Raw genomic sequence first — 16,790 nt, 5'->3', positions numbered from 1 at the left:
ATGATGTCAACATCCATCTTAATACTTATATCAACAGTGATATCAGCAACCATCGTAATGCTTATATCAACAATGATGTCAACACACTTCTTAATACTTATATCAACAATGATATCGGCAACCATCTTAATGCTTCTATCAACAATGATATGATTATCCATATTAATACTTATATCAGCAAGGAATCAATATCCATTTTAATATTTATCGCACTAATGATATCAACATTCATGTTAATACATACATGAACAAGGAATGAATATCCATCTTAATACTTACCTCACAGTGATATCAACAACCATCTTAATACTTATTTCAACAAAGAAGGCAACATTCATATTATTATTTCTTTATTTATATAAATATATTTCTTTTGCAGCTGCTGTTCACACCAAGTACTTCTGAACCATTACTGATTAGGTAATTTAAGCATGTACAAGTTTTCTGTTTTGTTAGTTTCAAGATAACCACCATGAACTACTCGTTTATCAGGGAATGTTTTTTTGTACTTCGCTGCATTCCTGAATTGTTATATAATTTCAAAGGCAAATTAAATTAGCTGGAATAAAATAAACTCTCGTTAACTGCCATCTAGTGGCAGAAGGAAAAGTACTTTGAAGTTTTGGTTGAAAGTTTCACACGGCAGCATGATTTGCTATAAAAAAGAGGGCAGCACCATCCATGCTGGTTCAGTTAAATGGTTGTGTCGTAATTGAAGAACAGCCATCTGTGTTCCATATCTCTATTTTCAGTAAAATATATTAATAAATAAACAAGAAGAGTTGTTCGAAAAATAATCCAACCTTAAACGCATAAGTATTTTCCAACATATATTTAATCTTGTAACAATAATTAGCGCCAATTAATCAGGATTTAATTAATTTAACAAGCACGATTTTACAACACACAATTAATGCAGTATAAACGTTAAAGCCGAAACCCTAACTTTATTATAGTATAAAATATGAGATGCTTTTTCACATGAATCTAATTTAATTTATTCTGAACTAAACTAGATAAAAAATAATAACAAGCGATGTGCATAATTCTTAACTCATGTACAGTGTCATCGTTTTAAATTATTAACTCAGTGAATTTATACTTGTTTTCGCCGGTAATTTGTCATAACCTGCCATCAGAAAATTAGAATACAGTAGTTTTCCACGGCAGTAAAGGTACACCTGGCGCCTTTTGGATTTGAACTGTAAACCTACTAAAGACAGATGGTAAGCAGGACTATTCATTGGACAATTAAGGGACCATTGATATATTTTCCAATTATTTTGTTTCTTGTTAAAAACGAAGCTCCCTAATGTTCTATCAGTGCTCTACCCATCGAGATATGGAAATCCGATCTTAGCATTAACCGCTAAGCCATTGGAGGGATAACTTCTGCAAGTAACCCTGTGTCTGTATTTAATTTTTCAATGTTACATTTATATAAAGATATATATATATATATATGTATAAATGTAACTTTCTGTAAAATGTGTACCCTATATTTCTATACAAAATGTTTAGACACTCGAAAACTACCTCGTTCGATACACAACCTTGGTCAGTTTTGTATTTTATTTTTCCATGTTTCCCCCACATTTTTGTACTTTTTTAAATTTTGTTATATAGGCTTAGATCCCCCTTCAGCAAACTTCCTTCCTATTCATAAGTGTCAGTTTTAAAACACTCATCCGTAATGAGCGAAAATACATGTCAGTTAGAACCCCTTTCTTCTTTTAGATTTATTTCTATAATATCGAAAGGGGATCTTTTAAGTTCATCACCACAGAATATCAAATAGAGAGTTCTCTAGTGGTTTGGAATAAGACCCTTGGCATTTTTCTTCATTTTTAATAAATAACAATATTTGAGACTAGTACAGTGGAGAAGATGCAATCTTCCAACGTAATGCCGTAACTTGCACATTTCTTCATCTCATAATTCTATAGAAAATCTTCTCACAACTACGAGACGCAGTCCTTCAAACCTAGTGCCGTTACTTACATATTTTTTGTTCACCCTAATACACCTTAGAAGGTCCCATCATAACTACGAGTTGCAGCCCTCCAAATCTCAGGCTAAGATGGTGTATTATATTTCCAAATCCATTTTACTTCGACATCCTCCAGCAAGTCTATTGTAAAATACAAAGAAGAAAGAAGGGTTCTGCTGTTTCCTTATGCTTTAAATCCAAGGCTAACTCAATAATCCACAACAGAGTGGATTCTTGCAGACTCGTGGCTAGAATATTAGGCTAAATTTAGAAACCATGTTTTAATCCTATAAACCCTAGTGGTTTATGAGAAAGTTACAAGGTCTTGGTGAAATCAGGCACACTTTCACGTCTGTTTCTGCTCGTAACACTTTACCTGGAAAAGGACAATGTATTTCAGTTCTCAGTCCTGTTTTGAATCATTACAAATAACGAAGTACGGTTCTCAGAGATATTTGACTTTCGTAAAACAATTGATCAGTACTTTTCCTATTAAAAAACAACAACATACATCCTCTTAACTAGGATTAAAGTATAAAGTTATGATTTTACATGCATGCGCTCTTTTTTTTTTTTTTTTTCTTGCTTTCACTTCACTTACAAAGAAGAAGATAAAAGAACACCATCAGTCATTTTCTGGAAGGAAGTTTTGTGTCACCCCACACAGAACACGTGGTTAACGAGCATTACGTGTAGCCATTTATATCAGTTGAATCTCATTCCAATAATGGTTGAATAAATAGGAACAGAGTGATTTATCTGGTAGGGGGTTCTGTACAACCAACTTCTTTCACACTGAAACAAGACTCGTGAAACTTCAACAACTGAAGTGTTCGTGGAGTTTCAAAGTTTTTAAGTTGAAATGTTGATACCAGAGTGTGGATGATGGTGAATAGAATACTTCTCTTATATTGACGTGTTTCTAAATTACACACTGCACACCAAAATATTAATGCTTCTCAAGTCAAATACGTGTGAACGAGAAAAATGAGAGTTATAACTGAGATGTATAACAAAGAAAAAATTATTAGATGTACTATTATTCCTCTAATGTTGTGAGTTCAACAAGTTTTTCCTTGTAACTTGAGTTCCCGGGGTTTTCATTTCAGTCATTCCATGGAATATCTTCACTGTTTTAGTTTTCTGTTTTAAGGAATAACTGAGAATGTGGGCGGTGTGCGTAGTTAGAAATCATAATAAATTAATGCCGAGAAAAAAAGCAGTTTCCATTAATCATCAAGAACAAGAAGTGGGAGAGACGGGGAGCTAATCGTAATTACACCTGGACTTTACCAGCGCTGATAAAATCGGTAAACTTAATTATCATTTGTGTGGGTGTCGCTGAAAGTATATTTAGATGAACTCGTAGCAGTGTGCTCCAAGGGTCACTACAACCGCGAAAACATAAAAAAAAAAAACATAAATGGAAGCCAGAAACAACTTTGTTTTACAATTAAATTTATGAAGTCATGTTGAGGCACTCCAGGGGTCGTCGCAATCGCGAAGAAGAAAATCCTAAATAAAAGGCAGAAACAATTTTCTTTGGAACTATGTTTATGGGAAATCATAGTAATGCACCCTAGGGGTCACTGAACTCGCGAAGACAGAAAATATAAATTATTTAATATGGACAGATTCTTAACAAATTTTGTTCCACCTGACTGTGATTTTTACACGATGGAAAGAAGCTGAAATTAAGTTATAATATATGCCTGATGCACGTGATAAAATGATACAGTTTAGAAATTACATTGTTTATAATTTATGCTACGCAAAGGCTATCTGCTCTAGCTACTAATTTTGATAAAATAGAGGAAGTCATCACCACTTACAGCCAACTCTTAGCTAAACTTTTACCAACGAATAGTTTTCACATATGTTTTTTGTGAATTTCGCGCAACCTCAGCTATGAGTCGAGTGCTTTAACCACGTGGCCATGCCGGGTCCACATTGTTAGTCTGTATCAGTTTATATTGGAACCAGCAAAAACTCTCGCTTGTACGCAGTGATCAAGGTATTTGTTAGTGTACCTCGTGTATATCTCTTCCGTGTTTGATGATATTACGTCGAATATTTTGTGCGAGTTCAAATTCCAAAACCTTGTTTATTTTTATACCACGTCCCCCGGTAGGACAACGATAACTCTTCAGGTTTACATCGCTAAAATATAAGGTTCGACTCCCCTTAGTGGACACATTAGATAGCTCAGATTGGCTTTGTTATTGAGAGTCTAGCACCCTAAGTACAATGGCTCGGTAGTTAGGGTGCTAGACTCCCAATCTGCAGGTCGCGGGTTCGAATCCCCGTCCTACCACACATGCTCGGCCTCTCAATATTAAAAAATGTCGTAGCTGAAACTGAGAACATAAATATTTTACCAAAAGAGTAGGATGGGTATGAATGTGATGAGATTCTTTATACTTGAAGTTCATAACGTAATGTATTGCTTTACGTTATTCAACTGTTTTCTCGTATTTAGGCTCGGCATGGCCAGGTGGGTTAAGGCGTTCGATTCGTAATCTGAGGGTCGCAGGTTCGAATTCCCATCACACCAAACATGCTTGCCCTTTCAGCCGTGGGGGAGTTATTATGTGACGGTCAATCCCACTATTCGTTGGTAAAAAGATTAGCCCAAGAGTTGATGGTGGGTGATCACTGCCTTCCCTCTAGTCTTACCCTGCTAAATTATGGACGGCTCGCGCAGATAGCCCTCGTGTAGCTTTGCGCGAAATTCACAAACAACAAAACAAATGACATTCACTTGTACTGGACCAGATTTTTACGTCGTCGTCTATAAAAAAAGATCAACGTATTTGAAATTCAAGATGTTAACATTAAATTATCAGGACTTCTGGAATGGTCGAAAAGTAGCAGCTTAAACGTATATGCAACGGTTTATCTCAGCAGTGATGTGTAGTGGTTAAAACAAACATTATCCAGAATAAATGTCTCACTACGTGTCACTATTGCGTATGTCTTATAATACAAATAAAATTACAAGTAGTACATTCTAAGTACCGACTTTCTGTTAATACAAGCCCGGCATGGCCAGGTAGTTAAGGCACTCGAGTCGTTATCTGAGGGTCGCGGGTTCAAATTCCCGTCACACCAAATACGTTATCCCTTTCAGCCGTGGGGGACGTTATAATGTAACTGTGAATCCCACCATTCGTTGGTAAAAGAATAGCCCAAGAGTTGGCGGTGGGTGGTGATGACTAGTTGCCTTCTTTCTAGCCTTACACTGCTAAATTAGGGACAGCTAACGCAGATAGCCCTCGTGTAGCTTTGAGCGAAATTCAAAACAAACCAAACCAAATCTATTAATACAAATATATGACATGTGTTACAGTATATTCACTGCACATTTGCTAAGCCTTATGTGTAGTCATTGAATTATCTCGATTTTGTATTTTTTCTTTATCTTTACATTTCACGTATAACAGGGCCACTGATCTGTGATTTAATTGGTAAGTCTCTTGTATAGATAATAATATACAGAAGGTGGACTTGAACTGTGGGAAGCTACGTCAACTACATACTCTCGAACTGAGAGGGAATCGCCTCATAACTACAACCGGACTGACTATCTCATCTCTGAGGGAACTTTATTTGGTAAGCAACGACCTGTCTCGTTCGTGGATACTTGGGTTTAACTCTAAAAATAAAGGTGGAGGTCATTGAAAACGAAACGTGACATTCTAAAGCCCCATTCTAGAGAAAATTTCCTTTACAAATATATATATATATACATAAAATGCATAACACCAAAAATGTATTTTCTTAGCGCAAAGTTACACAATGTACACTCTTTCCGTTGTAGTAAATGATCCCTGAATTGTATTATTGTAACTTGGTAAACTAATTGTTGACTCACCAAATCAGAAGAATAATAGAGGAAACTGGCGCGTTACTTGTGTAAACAAATCTGTTGATTAAACCTACCAGTGCTTGCTTACTTGGTTTCCATTATAACGTTTCTTGTTGTTTTTTTTTTTTGTAAAATAAACTCAGTTCAGTAGTCGCCTGAATAATACATATGTTATATTCCGTGATCCCTGAACGAATTTAACAAGTAATTGTAAAAACTTAAATTGTAATAATATTATATTAACCACCCTATATCTGCTATCATCGGTATCGACACGACAGTACTATCAGTCCGGATTGAATACGCCGAAAACAGAATTGGTTCACACGTTATTTATAGTACGAAATTGTGAGAACAGTTATGAGGCGAAGTAGGGAAACAAATATAAACAAACGCAAAATCAAAGAAGTCCTACTTTTACAACAACAAAAACCAATATTAAGGACACCTTTATACCTATACTAATTTATAACCCAACATCCAACTGCAACGCACTCTACAATCCCGTACCCGTTTATATTCTATTCCCTAAGATGTGTCCGGCAACGGTCATTTGCAAACTCTCTCTTTGTTAACCTGAAGATGACCTAGGAAGGTTGAAACGTTGTTCTCTCCTTATCAGTAAAAGTGTTAATATCTATGTCAGCCGTTCTGAGATATATATTTATTTCAAGTGGGTTTCTCGTCATCAAGAATTACGATGATACTGTATCTTCTCTTCGTTGTCCTATTTACTAGTAAAACTTACAGCGATACTCTGTCTTGTATACCGTGTTCTATTCACTAGTAAAACTTACAATGATACTGTATCTTGTATACTGTGTCCTATTCATTAGTATAAGTTGAATTAAACTTTTATTTTTTTTTCAAACACACGTAGTAAGTTGGCTGCACAATAGGTACACTTAAGTTTTACTGCTGGAGCTAAAGTTCTACCTTCGAGTTGGTCAACATAACGAAAAAACAACAAATATTTAATATAGGTTGTTGATTTCTTCATGTAAATTTACGTAATTAACTATCTGCACCCCGTAGTTCTCGAGAAACTAGGCTCCTGATTTTATTGTTTTAAGTTCGGAAACTTTCCGCTGATCCATCAGAATAATGGTAGTAAACGGACAGTAATAAAATTTACTAATCTTGTATCGTTACCAGGTTTGGCTCTGTGAAGGTAACGTGGACTTATTAAGACCCCATTCTATTTATTTTTGTTCGGTGCCTGTAATATCCTGGTGAATAACTCGATCGACTCGTAATCTGCAGGTTACAAATTTTATTCCCCTTCACCAAACATGCTCGCCTTTTCAGCAGATGGAGCTTTATAATGTTACGGACAATCCCACTGTTCGTTGGTAAAAGTGTAGACCAAGAGTTGGCGGTGGACGGTGTTGACTAGCTGCTTTCTTTCTAGTCTATTGATATTAAATTACGGACGGATAGCACAGTTAACCTTCGTGTAGCTCTGCCATAAATTCAAACTGAACCTTTTGTTAACGCTCTAGTAGACTCAACTGTAAGCGTGAGAGCTTATAACGCTGCAATTGGGGGTCCGATCTGAGCGATATACAGTTCTGCGCTTAACAATAATCAATAGTTTCATTAATACTCATCAGTTTTTTTTATTTACTTCACGTAGCATGCTACAAGTCTGTATGTATTTTTCATACAGTTCATTAATTTTTACCGTGATTTACCTAGCTTGCTGCACCGACGTAAATTAAAAAGGCTGTTATTTTATTATATGCGTGATGTATTGAGTTGCGTCTTATTTTAAACGTATTTAGTTTATTCGTTCACAGTGTTTTCCTATTTATTCGCATTCACTGAAAATGCTTTCATTCTGGTATATTTCCTTTAAGTCAGTGTAAAATTATTTGTCAAAAACATATGAAGCCAAATGTTGGTTACTGAACACCTTATCGTTGAAATGATGAGTTTGAGAGTTTGGCTTTTCACCTTGACGAAGTCACTGTTAGATGATCGTTTGACTTTTCACCTTGACAAAGCACCAGTCACTGTTAGATGAAAGTTTGACTTTTCACCTTGACGAAGTCACTGTTAGGTGATCATTTTGCTTTTCATCTTGACAAAGTCATCTTTATATGATCGTTGAGCTTTTTACCTTGATAAAGCCACTGTTAGATAAAAGTTTGACTTTTCACCTTGACAAACACCAGTCATGGTGATAAACGTTCACCATGAGAAAGTCACTGTTATGTAGATGATCGTTTGGCTTTTCACCTTGTCACTGTTACATGAAAGTTTGGTTTTTCACTTTGATAAAGTCACTGTAAGATGATCGTTTAGCTTTTTACCTTGACAAAGGCACTGTTATATGAAAGTTTGAATTTTTACCTTGACAAAGTCACTGTTAGATGATCGTTTAGCTTTTCACCTTGACAAAACCACTGCTAGGTGATGAACTGCAGTACAAAGCGCAGAACTCAGTGAATTTTAAAAGTACGACAACAAATTTTTCACCTGTAGTAAAATGCCAACTTTCTCCACTGAAAAATTTTTACATGTTCAAAATTGCGATTCCCATAGAAATTAAACTGTGTTTTATTGTATGCTTTCCGGAAAATGAGTTTCCGAAAGGTTGTATCCTGTGGAAGAATTTTCCCATCTTTGCTACAGTTATCAGATGTAAATCTATATAAGGTTTTCATAGCTTCTAAACATTGTGAAAACGTATAGTCGGATTATTAATACATCGTATACTAACGTGTTTTGTGTTCTTAATTAATTTTAATTATCTAGATATAGCTCAATAGGTCGGGTTTTGAACTTCGGATATCAAGAAGGAATTAGAGCCACGTTAACGTCATGATAAACATCTAAGAAGAGCTCTCATTAAACCAGTGAGATTGGTTCCCTATATAAACCATTGTTACATGAGTGAAAAGCTTAAAATGCGATTAAGAACTGACTGTGTTTACTGAGTACAATGCTGTGAAAGATATAAGTTGTATTTGGTTTTTCTTATATTTTAATTTATCAAGAATGTTGTTGCGTTTGCTTTCAAATAATAAATAATGTTTATTTCATTTTTACACATAAGCAATGTGAACAGTTCACATCTATATAAACAATATTTCTGGTACAATATATTTTTTTCATTCAAGAAACATATGACAATAGTTTTCGTATAGATAAATAATGCATGAAAAACAGTTTACGTACAGATGAAAAGTGCTTGTAGCAAAAAATTTATTTATTTATTTTGAATTTCGCGCAAAGCTACACGAGAGCTATTTGCGCTAGCTGTCTTTAATTTAGCAATGTAAGACTAGAGGGAAGGCAGTTAGTCATCACCGCTAAGTCTTGGGCTGTTCTTTTACCAACGAATAGTGGGATTGACCGTAACATAAAAACACCCCACGGCTGAAAGGATATGTTTGGTGTGACGGATTGAAACCCGCGACCCCCGGATTAGGAGTCAAGTGCCTTACCCACCAGGCCATGCCGGGCCCTAGCACAAAAATAGCTATTTTTTTTTCTTTTTGTATCAACTGATACGATACGGCTGATATAAATAACGTTCTGACCAGCTTTGTATATGTTACTTGTGCAGCCGATCTGTTCAGCTCTGATTTTGGCGAAAGATCGCTACGACAGCGGCATATCGCTCACCAAAGGTAGTCTAAATGCTACCACTTTAACGGAAAGGGCTCGAATACCTCCTGGAGGGGTTACCTGTTTTAACCATTCGCACCACAACACACTAGTGTGTTAACTGTCAGTCAGTTAGTAGAGGATAGATTGACGTCACTTAAGGGACACTTGGTTTTGCAATTTTTTACTATAGTGACATCAGCCAAAAGTGGTCTTGCTGTAGATCACGAAAAGAATTATGCAAGAAATATATGTTATTCTTAATTTTTGGTTGTATTTATATATCTATATTTATATATCTGTGGAAATATATCTAGCACTGGATAACAGTATAAGGATAGCAAAGAAAATATAGTTAGGACTTATTTTTAATCTCATTGTGATATATGGCACATAACCTACTGGATTTGCCACCATATGTGTTATACACCGTGCTAGGTAGCTGGTGGTTTGTTTGTTCCGGAAAACCACGCAAAGCTACACCAGGGCTATATTCACTGTAACGAAAACAACTAGTATCCAGCACCCATTCTTTTACCGATCGAATAATGATATCTGACTGTTACTCTTATATCGCGCCTGTGGCACCAACGTGCGGAGCGTATATTTCGCTAAGAGAGAACGAATCCCTGATCCCTTGATTCACAGTCCAGGCAAGCTAATCGTTAGGTCACGCCTGACTCTTTTTGCCTCTGAAGCTTTACTTCAGCAAAACATTAAAACATTTTTGCTATCTAAATAAGGCCCGGCATGGCCAGATGGGTTAAGGCGTTCAACTCGTAATCTGAGGGTCGCGGGTTCGAATCCCGGTCGCACCAAACATGCTCGCCCTTTCAGCCGTGGGGGCGTTATAATGTGACGGTCAATCCCACTATTAGTTGGTAAAAGAGTAGCCTAACAGTTGGCGGTGGGTGGTGATGACTAGCTGCCTTCCCTCTAGTCTTACACTGCTAAATTAGGGACGGCTAGCACAGATAGACCTCGAGTAGCTTTGTGCGAAATTCAAAAACAAACAAGCTATCTAAATGAAGTTTTTGTGGTTTTTGAGTGGTTCAATTGAAATAAAAAAATTGAATATATTCCGTCAAAATGAATATTGAAAAGTGATATACACTGAGATTAGTTTTGTTTTACTGGTTTTTTGACGGAAGAAGACTCGATGATAAGTAAACAAATAAACAGTACTTACATACAAACGGATCCCGATTGCCTGAATATGACATTTACACCATGTGGCCAAAACTGAGCCTAATTACCTGATATTCCACAGGTATGTTTCCCTCCTAAACTAGGGACGTCTAGTTTTTTTTTCGCAAAATTCAAAACAAACAAAACAGACAGACAATAACGCAGATCACAAGATGTCATTCAATCACTGATATGTTTGAGAAGACCATGTGTTACCAGCTAAGTACCCTCTTGGAAAATTAAGAGTTCGTCACCATGGCGAAAAGCCTCTTCATCTGGTTTAAGCACTAAGCTGCACAATTAGGTAATTGAGATCACTGCAGGAATCAAACCATATGTTCAGGTAGAAAAAAGTATGGCGGGTTCCACAAAAATAAAAACATTGTATTATGTAGATATAGTGGATATGCTTTCCGTCAGAGGGCGCTGCCAAAATATTTCATAAATCACAAGAATTATGCACTTTCAGTATATAGTTTCCCATAGGTACAAAACATATATATATGTATAAATTCATATATTTATTGTGCTAGTTGCTAAGGTAAATGAACGTAAGCTTAATGTAATGAGAATTATGGCTTAAACGTTCGTAAAAGAGTTGGCGGTGGGTAGTGTTGGATAGCTGCCTTCTCTAATCTTTCACTGCTAAATTAGGTGCGGCTGGCGCAGATAGTCTTCGTGTGGCGTTTTGCAAAATTCTAAACAAACCAATCACTGGACTAGCATGTTTTTGTGGCTTCCAGTGGTACGGCGGTACGTTTGCAGACTTACAATGCTAGAAACCTGGTTTCGATACCCGTGATTAGCATAGCATAGATAGCCCTATGTATAGCTTTGTGCTTAACTACAAACAAACAAACAAAAATAGGTTGATGCATGCCCAGTTAAAAGTTTCTCACCAGTTGTGTGTGGGATTGACGACACTACATGTTTTACTCTTGTCAACACCCTGACACAAATCAGGTGAGGAAGAAAAAACTTCCGCTAAAAAAAATTCCATTCAAAACATTCCAGTTTTAACTATTAGAGCAGAGAATAACGTTTCAACCTTCCTAGGTCATTTTCAGGTTAATAGTAAAAGTGTAATTCTGAGATACATTATTATTTCAAGTCGGTTTCTCGTCATCAAGGACATGTCAGCTTTGAGCCTAACTAGGTCGTTCTAAATTTTTTAGAGTAAATTTATTGGCACAGAAAGCGTGATTGCTTTAACAGTTTTCAAGAAACTGAGACCAACGTTCTCTGTCTTAGCTAAACGTACATTATTACCTATTGAGGTAATATTAAAACACGTTCCGCACAAACAACAATAAACGTTTAATTGTTAGCCAGTTTTTTTCTGTTAATTACAAATGACTGAAGAGAGTTTCTCACGATGGTCATCGAAACGGCATTGTTTATAAAGGCGTCGCTTATTATCAAAATCAGGAAATTTAACGATATTGTTTATGGTTCGTCTGTCTTTCTTATAGCTAAGCCACTTCGGATTATTTGCCGTCCACCGAGGGAAATCGAAACCTTGATTTTAGTGTTGCAAATCCCAAAACTTGCCGCTGTCACACCGGGGGACACACTGTTTAGTTCTCCGCTGTCACACCAGGGGACACACTGTTTAGTTCTCCGCTGTCACACCGGGGGACACATTGTTTAGTTCTCGGAAGTTTGTTTTAAGATTATTTCGTGGAAAATGCGAGAGCAATGTAATCTCACTGGGTTTAACACCTAATTTCAGAATAAAATGTGACAGTATTGTCAATAAATAAAGTTACAAAATAAATCAGAAATTGGACGTGCGTTACAAAAACTATCATTACAATGAGACAGATGCTCAGTGAAAACTTTTTTGGTTTCATTGTTCTGTTTATATCAAGTTTGACACTTTTTTGACGATTTAGCTTACTTGGAGTGCAGACATCTGTAATGGTAGTAGAAATTATAACAGTTACAAGTAATAGTATAATACTGATTAAAAATATAGTTGTCTGAAATTTCGAAAACAAAATTATGTTGCAACACTTCATTATTTAGCAAACAACAGAAGAATAGTGTAATGACCACTTGTGTTTGTTGCGTCCCAGCCGGCCTCAAGAGTTTTATATTGAGCGTTACTATCCATTATGTCCACCTCTGATTGTAGCGCTACCAGTCAAAATACTTGCTACTGTCCTACCGGGGGACATGTACTGAGGGTAACGCGTCGTCAGTACTGATTGAAATGATATGTTTGAAATGTTGTTATTCAATATTCTTCTCCAATCCCTAGGAGGGAGGTTAATAAAAGAGAAAGTAAAGATAAATAATGTAGTGTTAAAATGTACATTAGGCTTAAAAACTAATGTTTCATTACAGTAATAATAACATTTACCGTTATATTATTCTTATATTCATTGTTTACCTCTCTCATGATGTGTATTAGTGATGTTACTTTGATGGTAAGTTGAAGAATGGGTAAAATTAGAACGTATAAAACTGGACAAACTGTAAGTGAAAAAGCGAATGTTTAATTGACCAATCAGATTCCAATGAGACTTGGGGTATGAGCCTAACCCGTTATCATCTTCAATCGTACATTTAGGCCCAGCATAGCCAGGTGGTTAAGGCACTCGGGTCGTAATCCGAGGGTCACCGCTTCGAATCCCCGTCACACCAAACATGCTTGCCCTTTCAGCCGTGGGGGCGTATTTATGTGACGGTCAATCCCACTATTCGTTGGTAAAAGAGTAGCCCAAGAGTTGGTAGTAGGTGGTGATGACTAGCTGCCTTCCCTCTTGTCTTACAGTGCAAAATTAGGGACAGCTAGTGCAGATAGCCCTCGTGCAGCTGTGCGCGAAATTCAAAACAAACCAAACCTGTACAATTACACTGATTACACTTTGCCCCCACTCCCAGTGGCACAGCGATATGTCTGCAGCAGACTAAAACACTGCTAGAAATTGGGTTTCGATAGTCTTTGTGTAGCTTTGTACTTAATAACAAATAACAACCACATTTAACACTGTTATGCCTAAAATTACCACTTTAGAGCTTAGATGTATATACACAGTAATAATAACCCTGGTAATCTAAAATATGAAATCTTGGTAGAGACATCGTAAACTCGGCCCACCAACTCAAGGTCTTATAATGATAAATAAATAAATAAAATTTTTATCCGTATCAAACTCTGCATATTGTTGTGTATTACGTACTCCAAGCTTTACTAACAAAACAACAACAACAAAAAAGAAACAACTGATTGTACTAATGGGAAAGATAAACAACAAAAAACCTTCCATAGATGATAAGGGTTTCATTCACTTGAACCCATGAACAGTTTGGAAATCGGCACTCTACCTGTTGGCACCTTAAGACATTCTTAGCACTTAGACACCAGGGGAAGTGGACAAAATTTACTCTTCTCTCGTTACTCGGCGATAAACTTGATGGTCTAAAACGCTCAAATAAGGGATTTGATTCCTGGAAAAAAGTAAACGTTAAACCTTTATTTCTAAGGTCAGTGCCCAAGGGGCCTCTCTTTAATACCAAAACCCGTTAGATGGAATGGACAGAGAAGGATAGAAAAGTATTTACAATTTAAGTGATTGTATTTACAAAATTTTGTCCCTTTTAAGTCCACTGGTGAATCCAAGGAGGACTATGACCTTCCACACCACACACCTCAAATAATTGTAAAAAAAAGTCATGATGATTTTATCCCACAGCAAGGTGATTTGTTAGTTTGTATTGCATGCAATGTGAATAATATTTTCGAGCCCCAGTCTTGAAAGTTTACCATTAAAACTATGCGAAAAGATTTTCGAGTATTTTTTAACCCAGTTTTTCTATTTCAGATGACAGAAAAGCGCAGATCTCTCAGTTGCAACACCCCTGTACCAGGAATAGAGCTCCACCACTCGACTACTTCAGAAGATCTAAGACTGGCCGCATGCCTTCAGCGCCATCTGTCCACAATTCGGATTTGCCATTGATTCGGCCTAGTTATTACTTTGTGGGAAGTACACATATATTAATGAAGATAATCCGTTGCAATACATCGATTACAAACACCAAGTGTCATAAATCAAGATACACTGGAAGACTTAAACATATAAGGATTAGCTAGTAGTCTTAGGCATAACGATAATTTAAATCAATATTCTGAGTCAGCGATGGAAATTCTATGTATAATTATTATGACTTAATTTGAAAAATATCGTATAATCTTTTAGCCAGTAAGGTTTAATCCAACTGACTGCAAGGAAAAATAGGTACTTATAAATACAACTTGATACTTTACAAATATGAACCAAATCACTTGATGGCTTAGAGTCTTCTTAGGCTTCTCTACTGGCTAAGAATCATATCAGATGAAAGCTTATAACTTTCTACTGTTTCTTTAGAGGACTTGAATTATTGACATCTTTCATTGTTCTTCATCTTCGAGACAACAAGATCGCCAAGCTAAATGGTCTGGTCTTTACCATGACGTCTTTGTTATATTTGAACCTAAGGTAAGATGTGCTTTACGTTATCTATAATGTTGGGTTGGTTGGTTTTTGGTAAAAACGAGTCCTTGATGGCATTTTCAAGATATCTTCTGAATACGATAATAATTAAAATTATTATCTAACCTTGTATCGAATAAAACATACAGAAAACAATTTTGGAACTGCACTACGTCGTTACAGTCCAAATAGCCAAGGTTCTGTCATAAGCATGACATGCCCAAAGCTCACGGTTCCTCCCTAATTTTTATAATTTATTTAGGCTTACTGGATTTCTGTATCAATACTTTATCACCATAAAGGTAGAAGTTTTATATCATTTTGTTTGTATCTCTTTGGTAAGTTTACAGACTTACAACACTAAAATTCAGGGTTCAACTCTTCACAGTGAAGACAGAATATGGCCTTTTTGGCATGCTATATCTGTCAACTTAACAGTATTTCTGTATTGTAGTTTTCATTGCAAAGGGCTCTGTCATAAGATTGACATGTCCAAGGCTCACAGTTTCTCCCTGCAGGCATTCCATGTCAATCTATTGTAAGAAATTACTGTTTCCAAGCGCTCATTTCAACAGTCCACTCGCACACAAATCCATAGACGGCTTGATCATTATGTCTTCGAATGATATAGAATGAATACTAATTTCGTTTTCCAAATTCTTAAACTATGTGACTATTGAATGAGAGAGATACCTAAAAGACTTATCTTAGTAAAACAATGTCCTTTAGATCTCGCTTCCAGAATGAGGTCCTTTTTTATTACGTTGCATATTGCTATCTGGTGCACGTGGTCTGATTTTGCCTATTATTTTTGTGTTGTTGGATTTTCACATGTCAAAAGATACAACTGGGATACGACTTGTTACAGGTCTCTTTATGGACGGTTCTTTGCGTGTCTGTTTTGATCCACGTTTTTTTGTGTCCCAGTACCATCAAGTACAAGAAATATCTTAATCTTGGAAATTCTCCAATCCGAATACATCTTTACGTCCTAAGTGATGTAGTTCTGATAAAATTAATAAGATATACTCAGCTCTTTACATCTAGTGGAAAACAGTACATCAGAGTACAGCATGCTAGTCTCGGTATTAAACTAAAACCAAGGTCAAGACTTGATAAAAATTCTACGTGCTAGTCCAGTTTCTAATAAAACGTGGAAAAAATAAAGTTACTAGTTCACATTAAGTTTTCAATGGAGTTAGTGATAAGTAATGTAACATGTTTTTACTTAGTTTCCGAATAAGAACAGGATACTGTAAAGTGTTTAGTTTCTAAAGTAACATGGAAGTTGTAAAGTGACTCGTTTTACTTCATTTTCCAGATAATTGTTTGTTTGTTTGTTTGTTTTTGAATTTCGCACGAATCTATTCCAGGGCTATTTGTTCTATCCGTCCCTAATTTAGCAGTGTAAGACTAGAGGGAAGGCAGCTAGTCATCTCCACCCACCGCCAACTTTTGGGCTACTCTTTTACCAACGAATAGTGGGATTGACCGTCACATTATAAAAAAAATGTAAGAGCCTAACCTTTTTAAAAACAAAAAAACTCGTTATCTAAGATTAATCTTCAGAATCGGTGCAAGGTGTTGGACAAAACAGTTAAGCCTAAAAGCATGAAACCTTAAGTACAGGTTACGCTTCTTGCTT

At 36.2% G+C, this 16,790-nt stretch overlaps 1 protein-coding gene across 2 annotated transcripts in view; it reads left to right on the top strand.

The window, feature by feature from the left end:
• LOC143230570 (uncharacterized) overlaps window positions 1-16,515 on the top strand; it is a 55,807-nt gene extending 39,292 nt beyond the window's left edge. For both annotated transcript variants that reach the window (XM_076464344.1, XM_076464345.1), the window contains exon 3: window positions 14,492-16,515. In XM_076464344.1, the coding sequence (XP_076320459.1) occupies window positions 14,492-14,763 (272 nt within the window). In that variant the 3' untranslated portion in view covers window positions 14,764-16,515. The remainder of the gene's footprint in view (window positions 1-14,491) is intronic.
• The last annotated feature ends 275 nt before the right edge of the window (window positions 16,516-16,790 follow it).

Source organism: Tachypleus tridentatus, chromosome 10 (genome assembly GCF_004210375.1).
Source record: "Tachypleus tridentatus isolate NWPU-2018 chromosome 10, ASM421037v1, whole genome shotgun sequence".
NCBI lineage: Eukaryota > Metazoa > Arthropoda > Merostomata > Xiphosura > Limulidae > Tachypleus > Tachypleus tridentatus.
This window is presented reverse-complemented; position numbering and strand designations above follow the sequence as displayed.